Genomic DNA, 16525 nt, shown 5'->3' with positions numbered 1-16525 from the left:
TGTGGTAATGAGCACACTCAGCCCCCAGATCTTGGTCTTGAGAACCATTCCCCACTAAAGGAACCACGGTTCCTCAGAGAAATGAGTGAGTGGGGGCAGAGAGGATACAAGATGAGCCAGAAACTAAGGCAGTTCTCAAACACTGATGAGGGCATGTCACAGACATGGGAGTCAGCTAGAAGCGGCTTCCACTGGCCAAACATGAGACAATTTGGGCACAAAAATAATTAAGACAAGGACAAATTATAAGCCATTGGGAGAAAAAAGGAGCCACGTATCCATATTGATAATAAACAGACTAACAGGAGAGAAAGGAGGTACTTCAATGTGGAATGGGTCTTGGAATTTGGAAATCATCGTCTTGCAATCATCATAGTAAAGACTGGCCCAGGCAAAAATTGTCAATGGACACTAAACCTAGGGAGGAAATTTTGAAGAGGAAGAAGATACTTGCAAAATCTTACAGTGTCTCTCCACAGATTGCTTTTAGATACAAAGGGAAAAAAGTACTAAGTACACAATAGAAAAAGTAGTAAATATACAGTGGAAAAATCACTACTTCACTCTGAGAAGCCAGCCAGGGGCAAGGGTCTTCAGAAATGCTGTCCCTCTTCTTTTTTCACCTTACAGGGGTGTTCAATTGCTAACCATTTGAATGCACTACTTCCGTTTGTTTGTTTGTTTGTTTAATGGCATCGGGGTTATTTGGGCAGTGGGATTCTGTATTTAAAATAAAATACCACCAGTAAATTTTTTTTTTTTTTTTTTAAAGTGGATTGGCTATTTGCATGCAGGGAGGTTACAAAGAAAGGCTCTGTCAGGGAACACCATAGGAGACTCTGGAGGCTCAGAGCAAGGACCGACCCAGGGCTCCCACCAGCAGTGCTTCTTAGCTGGGCAGGTAGCCCCCACACCATCCACTGATAGCAGCCAAGCCAAGAGGTGATGGTCCCCGTGGGCCACCACCATGCTTGGGACTAGCCTAGCCCATTCTCTCTCCAAAACCCAGTGGCGGCAGCGTTTTCAGCAAAGAGTCAGGCACACGCCTGAGAAGTCACAGAAAAAATGCCTTTTCTCTCAGCTGCTGTGACTCTGGTTAAAAACTGGTGTAGGCAGGGTGGGTGGGGTGGGGTGGGGGTGGTCTAGAGCCATGGACAGACTGCAGCCTTTGTCTTCCTTTCTTCCTTTCTTGTTCTTTTCCTGATGCATTGAAAGGGCAGGCCCATTCCGTCCATCACTGTCCCATTTCTGAGTGATATGCCAGCACCAACTTCTGACCTTGCCCCTTGTGGAGCTTCCTGCTGTAAACCCAACAGATGGGTCCGATTCCCACAGAGGCCACTGTGGATGGGCCTGGGCTGCAGACTCCCGCTCCACCACCTGGGAGGCAGCTCCACAGCCACTCTGACCACCTCGTCTCTCCCTGGTTCTCCATCTTTGTCGGAGTTCCTCTACTTTACCTTCCACCTCTTCTATTCAGCTGTTTTTTCTAGTTTTTCTTTTCCAAGACCTTTTTTGTTCTTTGAATATTCTTTCTCTTAAAATTGTACCTGTTCTTATTTAGTTCATTAGATGCACTCTGTTCTCTCTGGGGATGCCACGTTCTCCATCTGCAACTCTTTGTGTATCTGTCACTCTTGGTCTCTGTGTTTGCTGGTATCTGGGGCTGACCTCTCAGCAAGGGGCTGCACCCACCTGCATGGCATGCTCCCTAGTCCTAGCTTCCTGCTGCTCCCTGCACTAAGTGAGCTTTTGAGGGGTCCCGCTGCCAAAGCCAGGTAGCAGCTGTTCTGCATGCAGCAGCCCAGCAGGCAGGGTGGTGGGCACTGCCCCAAGCTGCCATGTCCCACATTCAACCACAGGAAAGGGGCCCAAAGCTAGGGCCTAGGGTCTGAACCATGCTTGTTAAATCCATCAGTGTAACACTCTCATGCCAACAAAATTCACTTATTTCTGGCCAGACCAAATGTGGTATAAACCTACTCACAATATACCCAGCTGAGATTGGGGTAGTACTGGCTTCAGATAAAATCTGACTTTGTGAACTTGCTAGCAAAAACACAAAACTTTCTTTCGACTGGGTCATTCAAGCACTTGCTATCTGTCTGTCTGTCTGTCTATCTACCTACCTACCTACCTATTTTGTGAGGAAGATCGGCCCTGAGCTAACATCTGCCAATCCTCCTCTTTTTGCTGAGGAAGACTCGCCCTGGGCTAACATCTGTGCCCATCTTCCTTCACTTTATATGCGACGCCGCCACAGCATGGCCTGACAAGTGGTGCACTGGTGTGCGCCCAGGATCTGAACCTGGGCTGCCAGCAGCGGAGCGCGCACACTTAACTGCTATGCCACCGGGCTGGCCCCTATCGGTTTATTCTTTGATTTGGTAGCACATGTCCTCCAATAGTTCCTGCAAAAGGAGGCATGTGAGAGAATTTTTTTGAGATCAGACTCCATCCACGTATACGACTGATGGTTTATCCAGTATGGAATTTTAGATTGGAAATCATCTTCCACTTAGGACTGTGAAGGTGTCTTCCACCTTCAGTGTTGCTGTTGAGAGATTCTGGCCATTATGATCCCCAGCGTGGCGTTGTGGTCAGTGCAGACCCACTTGGGGCTGAGCCTCTGCAGCCCATCAGGAGGTTTTTTTTTCGGTGAGGAAGATCAGCCCTGAGCTAACATCCATGCCAGTCTGCCTCCTTTTTTTCGCTGAGGAAGACTGGCCCTGGGCTAACATCTGTGCCTATCTTCCTCCACTTTTTATATGGGACACCGCTGCAGCATGGCTTGACAAGCAGTGCGATGGTGCGCGCCCAGGATCCGAACCTACGAACCCCTGGCTGCCGCAGCAGAGTGCATGCACTTAACCGCTATGCCACTGGGCTGGCCCCAAGTTAAATCTTCATTTTAGTAGATGTGATCTAACTCCCTCTCCTCTGCAAAAAAGGAAATAGTGATAGAAGACTGTTATTTAGAAATACGAAGGTAAGTATTGGAAGAAACATCTAAAAAACCTGACAACAGTTACCTGTGGCAAGTAGAATCAGGGCGGGGCAGGGCTGGAGACGTGTGCTTTGTTACAAGCCCTGCAGAACTACTAATTTAAAACTATTGGAATGAAATTACTATGAAAAAACTAAAACTAGTGAAACAGACAGACAAACCCTCAGGACTGAATTGTCGTCTGAAATAGCAGAACGAGATGGATACAAAGGTGCAGCCTTGGTGAGGCATTAAGGCCACTGCTGTGGCAGCAAAGAGGGCGGGCACAGTGGAGGGGACCAGGAGAGCAGCAGGGCCTGCCTCATGTTTCTACCCACTCCGACCCTCTGCAAGAGGCAGTTACACTCTCATGCAGTTCAATCCTTTACATGCTGCTGTGAAGTGACCCCCAAATGCTCAGCCCATCTTCCTTCTGTGGGGTGACTGAGGCCGTGGGCCCCATGAGGTCAGCGTGGAACAGAGAAAAGGCGGAGCTGAGAAAGCAGAGACACAGTGGGATCGGGACCCCGCACAGGCTCTGGGGGGCGGACAGACATCTCGGGGAGGAAATATGGTAGGGAGAGGGTGAGTCAATGTCAAGTAAATCTCAAAGACAAAGCGGCTTCAGCTGACAGAAATTAGATCATCAAAACAGTCCCAATAAAGCTCACTCTCCTGGGTGCCACGCACTGGGGTTCAAAGGCGGTGACCCGGGTAAGTCATTCTGTGCTGTGAGGACTCCCTAACTGTGTGACTTCTCTGGATAGCCTGGAAACTGGGGTCTATGACTCAGGGAACTCTGGAAGGAATATTTTAACACATTAAATGTGGTTTCCATACAATACATAAGAAGGTGATTACCTGTGCACATAATGAAGCTGATGGATGGAATCAATGGCCAACACCATTTCACCAATGTAGAATCTTGCCATATCTTCTGGAAGCTTGTCTTCAAATTTACTGAGCAGGGTCAGTAGATCACCACCTACATAGTAATCCATGACTAAGTACTAGAAATTGGAAAGAGAAGGGGAGAGAATACAGTATTTAGTTACCACAAAATCTGACAATTAAAGGCCAAACTTCCACTGAAGAAGTCCTTTGACTCTTCAGGTCTGGATCCATGGTTTCCTACTTGCTCCTGTAATCTACAATTTTCCCTCTCAGAACATATACCCTGATGTATCAAAATGCTGTTATAATGTTAAGTTATGCATCTGGCAGATGCATAACTTCAATAATAATATATTTAATCAACGGAAAAAATGATTGAAGGTTTGATGTTGGAGAAGGCACTCTAAAAGCTAGTGACCCAAAGTAAAAGCATAAATAATAATCCGTCAAGCTCTACAGGGTTTAAAAATAATTCTCCAGGGGTGTCATCAGCATCACGGCGGAGTGAGCTGCTCCCTCCGTCTCTCCCCTCTAAGTTACAACTAAACAGACATTCATTAACGAGCAGAGGATTCCTTGCACAGCACAACGGGACATCTAAGAGATCCGCTCAGTCATGCATCTGAAGGTGGATGGCTTGAATCCCCGAGAGGCAGTGGAACTAGATGAGCACAACCCTACCCCTCCCCCTCCCTGGCAGCAGCAATCTAGGTCGCGGGTCCTCACACAGCAGCTGGCATGACAGTAAGAGGAGGCGCGAGCAGCCTGGCCCACGCAAACACTTTTGGAGTTGTAGCCCAGTCCACGGGAGTGCCCATGGTGCTGCAGCAGCCCCACCCATGGGAACACTCCCCACTGAGTGGCACGGCTGAGCCCCTGCCAAAGAGCCCCCACCAAGCACAGCAGCTCGGCTGAGCCGGCCACAAGTGCAGAGCCAGCCCATGTGCGAAAGAAAGTGCACCCCCCTCTCCCACCTAGTGCACCAACTTGGCCAGTGCCCTGCCAAGCGCAGTGGTCCCCTACCAGAGTGACCTGCTGGAGGAGCACAGAGGCCGAGCCTGCGTGTGTGTGCATGACCTGCTGAGTGGCTGTGGCCAGTGCACAACTGCAGAGAAGTCTTACCAGCACAACTTCCAGCAGACAGGGTGGGATCAGAAAACACAGCTCCTGCCCCCTGATCAGGGGTGGCGGGTGGAATCTGTGACCTGCTACTACCACAAATACACTGGCAAAGGATCACTTCATCAAACACCATGAAGAACTGCAGCAACACTTCAGAGCAGAAGGAAAACGACAAGTCTCCAGAAACCAATCCTGAACCCACAGAAATTTACACTCTAAATGACAGAGAGCTTGTTCAAAGAAATAATAGCTGAGAACCTCCCAAACTAGACTTACAAGTACATTAAATCAATAGACCTCCTAATTACATGAATGCAAAAAGACCTTCTCCAAGGCATATAATAATAAAACTATCAAAAATCAATGACAAAGAAAAAACATTAAGGGCAGCAAAGCAGAAGAAAACAACCTACGAAGGAATCCCTATATGAGGCTTTCAGTGGATTTCTCAGCAGAAGCCTTACAGGTTAGGAGAGAATGGAATGATATATTCAAAATACTGAAAGACAAAACCTTTCAGCCAAGAATACTCTATCCAGCAAAACTATCATTCAGATACAACAGAGAAATAAAAGCTTTCTCAGATAAACAAAAGCTGAGGGAGTTCATTGCCACTAGGCCTGCCTTACAAAAAATGTTGCAAGGGGCCCTCCCATCTGAAACTAAAAAGCAAAGGTTTACAAAACCTTGAGCAAGGAGATAAATAGACACATAGAATCAGAAAATTGCAGCTCGATATCAGAATAGGTTAGTAAACACTTAATTATAACATAAAAAACAAAGAGAAGAAAATCATCAAAAATAACTATAAACACTTCAATTTAGTCACAAACTCACAAGACAGAAAAGAACAATTTATGACAACAATAACTCAGAAAGGGAAGAGGAAAGGAATGGAATCTGCTTAGGCTAATGGAGATAAGAGGCTATCAGAAAATGAACTACTCATCTAAGAGATCTTTTTTTTTTTTTTTTTTTTTTTGGTGAGGAAGATTGGCCCTGAGCTAACATCTGTGCCAATCTTCCTCTATTTTTGGCATGTGGCTCGCTGCCACAGCATGGCGTGATGAGTGGTGTAGGTCTGCGCCTGGGATCCAAACTCGCGAACCTGGACCGCCAAAGCAGAGCCCGCCAAACTTAACCACTATGCCACTGGGCTGGCCCCTCATCTATGAGTTTTTTTTTTCTTTTTTTTTTTGGTGAGGAAGATCAGCCCTGAGCTAACATCCGATGCCAATCCTCCTCTTTTTTGCTGAGGAAGATTGGCCCTGGGCTAACTTCTGTGCCCATCTTCCTCTACTTTATATGGGATGCCACCATAGCATGGCTTGACAAGCAGTGCATCGGTGCGTACCCGGGATCCGAAACTGCAAACCCCAGGCCCCGAAGCAGAGCGCACACACTTAACCACTGTACCACTGGGCCGGCACCTATGAGATGTTTTATACAAACCTCACGGTAACCACAAACAAAAAATCAAAGCAGAGCCACAAATCATAATTAAAGAGAAAACCATCACATAAAACCACCAAACTGAAATGGCAGCCAGAAATACAAGGGAAAAGAAACAATGGAAATATAGAACAACCACAAAACAAGAGACAAAATGGCAGTATTAAGCCCTCATACATTAATAATCACTCTAAATGTAAATGGATTGAATTCTCCAATCAAAAGACACAGAGTGGCTGGGTGGATTAAAAACCAAGACCCAACAATATGCTGCCTCCAGAAAACACATCTCAGCTCTAAAGACAAACACAGACTCAGAGTGAAGAGATGGAAGACGATACTCCAAACAAATGACAAGCAAAGGTAAGCAGGTGTTGCCATACTTATATTAGACAAAGCAGACTTCAAGACAAAAAGACAAGGAAAGACAAAGAGGAGCACTATATAATGATAAAAGGGACTTTCCACCAAGAGGACTTAACACTTAAGAATATATATGCACCTAACACAGGAGCGCCAAAGTATATAAAGCAACTATTAAGAGACCTACAGGGAGAAATTGACAGCAACACAATAAGAGTAGGGGACGTCAACAACCCACTTACATCAATGGATAGATCATCCAAACAGAAAGCCAACAAGGAAACAGTGGCCTTAAATGAAATACTAGACCAGATGGACTTAGATACAGCAAAATACACATTCTTTTCAAGTGCACGTGGAACATTCTCAAAGAGAGACCATATGTTGGGAAACAAGGCAAGCCTCAATAAATTTAAGAAGATCAAAATCACATCAAGCATCTTTTCTGACCACAATGCTATGAAACTAGAAATCAACTACAAGAAAAAGGCGGCAAAAGTCACAAATATGTGGAGACTAAACAACATGCTACTGAACAACCACTGGATCAATGAAGCAATCAAAGGAGAAATCAAAAAACACCTGGAGACAAATGAAAATGAAAATGCAACATATCAACTCTTATGGGATGCAGCAAAAGTTGCACTAAGAGGGAAATTTATAGCAATACAGGCCTACCTCAACATAGAAGAAAAATCTCAAATAAGTAATCTTAAACTACACCTAACAGAACCTGAAAAAGAAGAACAAAGCCCAAAGTCAGCAGAAGGAGGGAAAGAGTAAAACTTAGAGCAGAAATAAATGAAATAGAGACTAAAAAAACAATAGAAAGGATCAATGAAACTAAAAGTCGGTTCTTTGAGAAGATAAACAAAACTGACAAACCCTTAGCCAGACTCACTAAGAAAAAAAGAGAGAAGGCTCAAATAAATAAAATTAGAAATGAAAGAGGAGAAATTACAATGGATACCACAGAAATACCAAGGATTATAAGAGAATACTATGAAAAACTATACGTCAACAAATTAGACAACCTAGAAGAAATGGATAAATCCTTAGACTCATACAACCTCCCAAAACTAAATCAAGAAGAAACAGAGAATCTGAATAGATCAATCACAAGTAAAGAGATTGAAACATTAATAAAAAACCTCCCAAAAAACAAAAGTCCAGGACCAGATGGCTTCTCTGGAGAATTCTACCAAACATTCAAAGAAGATTTAATACCTATCCTTCTCAAACTATTCCAAGAAACTGAAGAAGACAGAATGCTTCCTAACTCACTCTATGAGACCAACATTACCCTGATACCAAAGCCAGAAAAGGACAACACACAGAAGGAAAATTAAAGGCCAGTATCACTGATGAACACAGATGCAAAAATCTTCAATGAAATACTGGCAAAATCGAACACAGCAATACATTGAAAGGATCATACACCATGATCGAGTGGGATTTATACCCGGCACACAGGGATAGTTCAACATCCGCTAATCAATCAATGTGATACACCACATTAACAAAATGAGGAATAAAAACCACATATCATCTCGATAGACACAGAGAAAGCATTTGACAAGATCTAATATCCATTTATGATAAAAACTCTCAATAAAATGGTTATAGAAGGAAAGTACCTCAACATAATAAAGGCCATATATGACAAGCCCACAGCCAACATCATACCTAGCAGTGAAAAACTGAAAGCCATCCCTCTGAGAAGAGGAACAAGACAAGGGTGCCCACTCTTGCCACTCTTATTCAACATAGTACTGGAGGTTGTGGCCAGAGCAATTAGACAAGAAAAAAAATAAATAAAAGGTATCCAAATTGGAAAGGAAGAAGGAAACCTTACTGTTTTTGGACGATATGATTCTATACATAGAAAATCCTAAAGAATCCACCAGAAAACTATTAGAAATAATCAACAACTATAGCAAAGTTGCAGGGTACAAAATCAACTTATAAAAATCAGTTGCATTTCTATACACTAACAAATGAGTAGAAAGAGAAGTCAAGAATACAATCCCATTTACATTCATGACAAAAAGGATAAAATATCTAGGAATAAACTTAACAAAGGAGGTGAAAGACCTGTACACTGAAAACTATAAGACATTATTGAAAGAAATCAAAGAAGACATAAAGAATTGGAAAGATATTCCATGCTCACGGTTTGGAAAAATAATCACAGTTAAAATGTCCATAATACCTAAAGCAATCCACAGATTCAATGCAATCCCTATCAGAATCCCAATGATATTCTTCACAGAAATAGAACAGAGAATCCCAAAATTTATATGGGACAACAAAAGACCCTGAATAGCCAAAGCAATCCTGAGAGAAAAGAACGAGGCTGGAGGCACCATAATTCCTGACTTCAAAATATACTACCAAGCTATAGTCATCAAAACAGCATGGTACTGACACAAAAACAGACACAGAGATCAATGGAACAGAACTGAAAGCCCAGAAATAAAACCACACATCTATGGACAGTTAATCTTCGACAAAGGACCCAAGAACATACAATGCAGAAGGAAAATCTCTTCAAAAAATTGTGTTGGGGAAACTGGACAGCAACATGCAAAAGAATGAAAGTAGACCATTATCTTATACCATATACAAAAATTAACTCAAAATGTATTAAAGACTAGAAGGTAAGATCTGAAACATAAAAATCCTAGAAGAAAATATAGGTAGTACACTCTCTGACATCAGTCTTAGCAGCATCTTTTCGAATACCATGTCTACTCAGGCAAGGGAAACAAAAGAAAAACAAATGGGACTACATCAGACTAAAACGCTTCTGCAAGGCAAAGGAAACCACAAACAAAACGAAAAGACAACTCACCAACTAGAAGAAAATATTCACAAATCATATATCTGACAAAGGGTTAATTTCCAAAATATACAAAGAACTCATACAACTCAACAACAAAAAGACAAACAACCCAATCAAAATGGGCAGAGGATATGAACAGACATTTTTCCAAAGAAGAAATACAGATGGCCAACAGGCACCTGAAAAGATGATCAACATCACTATCAGGGAAACGCAAATCAGAACCACAATGAGATATTACCTCACACCCGTTAGAACGGCTATAATTAACAAGATGAGAAATAATAAGTGTTGGAGAGGATGTGGAGAAAAGGGAACCCTCATACGCTGCTGATGGGAATGCAAACTGGCGCAGCCACCATGGAACACAGTTTGGAGATTTCTCAAAAAATTAAAAATACAAATACCATATGATCCAGCTATCCCACTACTGGGTATTTATCCAAAGAACATGAAATCAACAATACAAAGAGATCTATGCACCCCTATGCTCATTGCAGCATTATTCACAATAGCCAAGATGTGGAAGCAACCCAAGTGCCCAATGACTGATGAACAGATAAAGATGTGGTGTGTGTGTGTGTGTATGTGTGTGTATATATATATACACACACACATATATATATACACACACATATATATATACACACACATATATATATACACACACACACACACACACACACACACAATGGAATACTACTCAGCCATAAAAAAAGACAAAAGTGTCCCACTTGCAACAACGTGGATGGACCTTGAGGGTGTGATGTAAAGCAAAATAAGCCATACAGAGAAAGACAAACACCATATGACTTCACTCATATGTGGAAGATATACAAACACATGGACAAAGAGAACAGATTAGTGGTTACCAGAGGGGAAGGGGGTGGGGGCATGGGCAAAACGGGTAAAGGGCACATATGTATGGTGATGGATAGAAACTAGACTATTGGTGGTAAGCACGATGCAGTCTATACAGAAACTGATATATAATAACGTACACCTGAAATTATACAATGTTATAAACCAATATGACCTCAATAAAATAAAAAAATAAGTTAAAAAAATAATAATAATTCTCCAGGCCCTCATGTCACAGGATGACAACACTGGACCAGAGAAGGGAGGTAAATTATCATCTAGAAAGATGACATCATGAACAAGCTGAAAGATAAATACTTATGGGTTCACCCCCATGGAAGTATCAGAAAATCTACTGCTGAAGTAGAAATCAGAGCAACAAGAGGAAACATGCCTGAGGTGCTGGGTGTTCTACTAATGGGACGGAGCCAGTCCCTTCACTTAGAGCTCACTTGCCACAGGGCCGGCATACACTGGGCAGCCTTCTGCCTGAGGACAGTCTCTCTGTGCAGCACTCTGAAGACTACAACAGAGGAAGCTCTGGGGCTGTGGAGAGCCCCATGGGGGCATCTGACTGATCAGAGACCATCACAGCCCAAGTTGGGGTGCAGCCAATACGCCCAATGCTGGAGAAGCTGGAGGTCCCTGCCTCATAAGAATCACCTTCCTTGATGCCAGTTTCCTTTTAAGAGATGGATGCTCTGGTCTAAGCAGTTAACTTTTAACTAATCAACACAGAGAAGAAATACCACTGCCTGTTTACTCAGCCAGAGAAACAATCATTTAATATTTAATGAGAACGTAATAATAATAAGAGCTACTATTCAGTGACCAACTATTACACTCCGTGCCTTCAGGCTCTGATTTTCTATGATTTTTGCCCATTATCTCTGTTAAAGCTCACAAGAGCCTTCATCACAGGTACTACCATAATCCCATTTTACAGGCGAGGAAACAGAGAGTTGATGACAGGCCCAAAGTCATCCAGCTAGCAAGTGACACAGCAAGGATTTGAACTCAAGCAATCGGACTCCAGGACCATAACCTTAAACATGACGCTGTAGTGTCTCCTAAGAAAGTTAACTAATCACCATGTGGTTGGGCCCGTCTGAGCAAGGGAGAGGTCCTTATTCGCTTACAGAATTTTTTTTTACCAACAACTGTCTCATCCTGGCTCAGAACTCAGCTTTCAAGACTCATCGCAACTGACCCCTCCTCTGAGAAGTCTTCCCCAACCTCCCTGCCCTGGCCTCTCAGCACTGTCGTCCGTCCCTTCCAACCAACGGTGAGTTTTAAGGGCAGGAGTCCCGTGTTAATCGTTTTCTGTCTCTCCCACACCTGGCACAACTCCTGTTATACAGAAGACTCTCAATGGACATTCACTGAGTTAGGTGGTTCACTCACTTGCTCTCTCAATAAAAAACTTGTCTGCACCCCTCTAGATGAGGGGTCCCTCCTCCATGGAGATGACATCTGTGGAGGGAGGAAGACCATAAGCAAGCATGGAGATGAACACAATTTTAGAGAGCGGTAAATGCCAGGAAGAAAACTAAATCATACGGTGCAGTGGAGCATGAGTGGGGGTTACCGTGCATGGACCAAGAGGCAAATGGCTGAGGCCTGACCGACAGGCAGAAGCCAGCTGTGGCATGGGCCAGGGGTCATTTTCCAAACAAAGGGGCATGTGCAAAGAGGCTAAGAGGAGAATGACTGTGGCATGTTGGAGAAATGGAAAACAGTGACTATGGTCGAACATGAAGAGTGGGGAGGGGATTAGGCCTGATCCCACAGGCCATAGTGGGAAGGTGGGAAGCTGCTGGAGGGGCCTGAGCTGGGAAGCTGCAATCCCATTCACTGCACTAGGGGAAGGAGAGGGGGCTGGGAAGCTAGGACGTGGTCCAAGCCAGAGGGGAGGGCCTTGGGGATGGGGTAGAGGGAACGAAGACAGGGGGCGGATAGTGTAGAAAACTGGAGGAAGAGACCACAGCACCTGCTGGTGGATGCACGTGGGGTGAGATGAGATTAGGTGGATGAATAGCCAAGACTTTGGCCTCTTAAGAAAGCAGGAGGAATGAGTCAAGCACCATCGAGCTGAGCCTCAACGGTTTCCATGTCTGCCTACGAATCTAAAAACTAAAACGTTATCATAGCAGTGCTAAATATGATGGGCTTCTGGAAAACAAGTTTATAAGAAAAGTAAAATGCAAAGGCTTATAAGGCAGACAAGCATAAACTTATTTTTGCAATAAGAACTAGACCGATTATTTTCTCTGTCACGTAACGTAGGATTCTGAGTTAAGTCAATAAGGCAACACCTCTTTTAGTTACTAAGGAAAGAGGTTTAATTTTCATGAAATGCCAAGTTTAGATACCTACAATGGAACTTATAACGTGAACCGGCCCCACAGGGTGGCCTGAGGCATCCCCACCTCCACTTTAGGAGGAACAGCCAACGCCAGCCTGCACCTCGTGCCCCGTGAGGCACTCAGGTGGAGGGCTTTCTACGCCTGCCTCGTTCCTCCTCATGACCACCCTACAAGGCGGTAACTGCCCCTATCCCAGTGAGGTAAGGAACTTGCCTAAACGCACCACTGGTGGGCGGCACAGGTAGTGGCCAGACCCGGTGTGCTGACTCCAGGACCAGGGTCCACGTCCACACACAAGAAAGTGCCAGAGCCCTCACCTTCCGCCTCTCAATTTTCACTGCATTTCTAATTGAACTCCAAACACCCAAGAAGACACCTTCACTGCAGTTCCTAATCGACTATCTTAACTCAGAATAAACTGCTAATGCCTAACGTTTCAGACAGCAACACGCTATGCTGATTTCAGGAAAAACAGAAACAAAACATGTTTTCCTTCTGTACAGATCCATGCTGCCTAGCACTCCTTAGAAAATTCATTTAGTTCTTATGAAAATAGGACATAAATAGGAGCAGGGACAATGATACAGAAGCACTGGGGTTTATGTGGAGATGGCCCCAGAGCATCAGGACTTTGCTGTCTGCCAGAGGAGGGGCACTGGGCACCACCTCCACCAGACAGGCCTAGGCTGGGGTCCTGGCACAGTCCTTGTATCTGTGTGATAACCTTGGGCAAATGATTTCATCTCTCCTTGCCCCCAACACCCCATTTATAAAACAGTGAAAATCATGAATGCCTAACTCACTGGGTCACTGGGAAGACTGATTGAGACAACCCACTGGCCTGTGCTCAAGAAACACCAGCTGCCCCTCTCTGTTGAAGCAAATACATATTTTTTAAATTCTAAATAAAAAGTATAGGGGCTGGCTCTGTGGCCTAGTGGTTGGGTTTGGTGTGCTCCACTTTGGTGGCCTGGGTTTGTGGGTTCGGATCCCAAGCATGGACCTAAACCACTTGTGAGCCATGCTGTGGTGGCAACCCACACATAAAATAGAAGAAGACTGGCACAGACGTTAGCTCAGGGTGAATATTCCTCAGCAAAAAAAAAAAGAAAAGTATAACAAACCGTTTTACCTAATCCTGAATGTTCGAATCTAAGGGATTTCTTTGATGTTTATAAGAGATTATTTTAAGATGAATAAAAGAAATCCTACATGACTCCTCTTGTTGTAAGCAAATGGAGCACATTCCCAAGAATGGACTTAACAAGTCTGTTGTTATAGAAAAGAGAACACAGCTTAGGCCCCTGCCCTGAGGCTGTGGTGACCCTTGAAGCACCCTGCGGTGGCCACTGCTGGGGAAACAGTGTCAGCCGAGTGCTGTCCGGAAGAGCGAGGCTGGGACCAGCTTCTCCTAGGTCTGCACAGGTCCCTGTTCAGCCAGAGCTCCACGGTGTGGACTTTTTTAAGTTTAGGCAAACCTGGAAAGTCATTCTCAGAATTAAAAGTCCTAACAAAGCAGTCATGAATCACTCAGTGCCTGAGCCAGAGGTCTGGTTCCCCTTTCTCCTCTGAACTGACTGTCTCGAGTCTGTTTTCCTGGGCATCCACGCTCAACTCTGTGCACATATGTGAATCACAAAGCTGATGAGTCAATGCTGAAAGTAAGTCCCAGTTCGAGTCAGAAGAATAAATAGATGGCAATAATGTGGAAACCAAGAGTTACTCAAAAAACTGTGTCAGAAGACCTCCTAGAGGCCAGCTCATGCACTGGGGAGTGTGTGACCCAGCACACTGTCACCCAACCCAGCCGTGAAGGAAATGGAGGTGGAAACACCCACTCAGTGTAAAGGGTGAAAACATTTTAAATCCCCACAGCAATTTCTTATTCTTAATGTAATTCAAGATAGAAAATGTTTTAAACCCACACTTTATTTAAATGTAATAAACCCAACAAACAAAAAATCAGGTTATCTGGTGATTAGAGAAAAATGAAGTATATAATTTCAGAAGTTTATTTTTAAAAGTTCCACCTAATGAATACTACATTAAAACAAACCCCTTAGTTTTATCTAGTCAAATATACATTTAAACAACATCAGTCTCAAATTGTCTTATTCATTTTTTAGTGATAGCACAAAGGAATCAAAAAACTTCAGCAAAATGCCATTTGACAGTCTTGAAGTTCCTGGTGACCCAAACATACCAGATAATTTTCATCTTGAAAGGCATAGTGCAATGTGGTGATCCACTGACAGTCGCCGTTCACCAGCACGTCACGCTCTTCTCGGAAACAGGCAGTCTGTAAAGAATTAGGGGGAAAGTTGGTCTGTGTCCACCTGGAAAAGTACCCTGCAAAGCACAGTCCTGAATATAGGGGTCCCTGCTGTGACAGAGGCTCTGGAGACAGTGCCATCTGCCTTCCAGGCTGCAGGGAGCCTGGCCTCCCTTACTTAACCTGAAACCAGATGCACCAGCCTCTCCCCCCAAGCGGCTCCCACCTACTCCTCAGTCTTCACCTGCACCAATTGAAAAGCTAAGCGCTTCTCTGTTCTTTCCTGCTCCTGTATGCGCGCACGCAAACACACACACACACACACACACACACCACCCCCGCCCCCACATGCGCCAAGGGCTGCTGAGAATTCACTTTGAGATGGGCCTTGCACCTACCCCTTCCACACATGCCATTTCTATGGCCCACACTTGAGATAAAACCCGGCTCATGGGTAGATTTCAGCAACAGCTTCCTGGCTGCGCCCCTCCCACTCAGCACTGCTTGACTTCTCTTTAACAGGTCAACCTCCTCGGGGTAGCCTGCAGTGTGGCCGCCCTACCTCTGCCCCTCTGTCACAGACCTACAGTTTAGCAGTCACATGGCTGGCAGGAAAGGGCACACACCTGTGTACTGATCTGAGTTGGTTATTTTCAAGAAATGTGATTTATTTGCAGTATATTGATGTACCTGATCATAATAGGATTCTACCCTATGGCATGCAGCATATGGGTAAAAGGCAATCTTTTAGCTGCTATAGCTTTTTTTTTAAACAGCTTTAATACGCAAGTGGCATCTGTATTTAAAAGTAACCAGGCATAATTATAATAAAACTTCCTCTTTACTGAGGATATACCAAGACTTGAACTCCTCCTTATGAGCACCACTAATAGAGGGCTTGCTATGCAAGGCAGTGAAGAATGTGTTACACCTGTTCTCTCATTTGAGTCTGACAGTGAGCTTTAAAACTTGCTTTTTCTACAAGTTTTTCTAAACATTTTTTAAATGTTTTTCTTTCAAAAAGAAATGATTGAGGTAGATGTTTCCTGATTCTACTAATCAGAAGCAGACAAGATGACTTAGATTGGCCAACAATCAACTTACAAGTCCAAACGCGCAGAGACAAGTGGTTCTAGAACCACCACGACCCCCTGAGCCAGTGGGCACCCAGACCACAGGGACCTAGTAAAGGGACGGCTGTAAGAAAACCTGAGTACTGGGGCTGGGGCCAGCCCAGGAACCTATAGCGTCTGGGACACTGTTTCCACGAGGAGATGTTCTATGACCAAAAATGATGAACTAAAAGCCGAACCTGGTCTACAAGTTATGAACTTAGACTGCTCAGCAACTTTGCTACTGCCACC

At 44.1% G+C, this 16525-nt stretch overlaps 1 protein-coding gene across 3 annotated transcripts in view; it reads right to left on the bottom strand.

Annotated features, from left to right (window-relative positions):
• The window catches only part of CDC42BPB (CDC42 binding protein kinase beta), a 117641-nt gene that overhangs the window by 52742 nt on the left and 48374 nt on the right, over window positions 1–16525 (bottom strand). For all 3 annotated transcript variants that reach the window (XR_015556052.1, XM_087447898.1, XM_004434279.3), the window contains exons 4-5: window positions 15093–15188; window positions 3848–3996 (exon numbers count right to left, since the gene is read on the bottom strand). Coding sequence is in view for 2 of the 3 variants with exons in the window: in XM_087447898.1 (XP_087304024.1) it covers window positions 3848–3996; window positions 15093–15188 (245 nt within the window). In the remaining variant the exon portion in view is untranslated. The remainder of the gene's footprint in view (window positions 1–3847; window positions 3997–15092; window positions 15189–16525) is intronic.

This window comes from Ceratotherium simum, chromosome 24 (assembly GCF_057802395.1).
Source record: "Ceratotherium simum simum isolate JZ-2026a chromosome 24, ASM5780239v1, whole genome shotgun sequence".
NCBI lineage: Eukaryota > Metazoa > Chordata > Mammalia > Perissodactyla > Rhinocerotidae > Ceratotherium > Ceratotherium simum.
The sequence above is the reverse complement of the archived record's forward strand: the minus strand, read 5'-3'. Positions and strand labels throughout refer to the sequence as shown.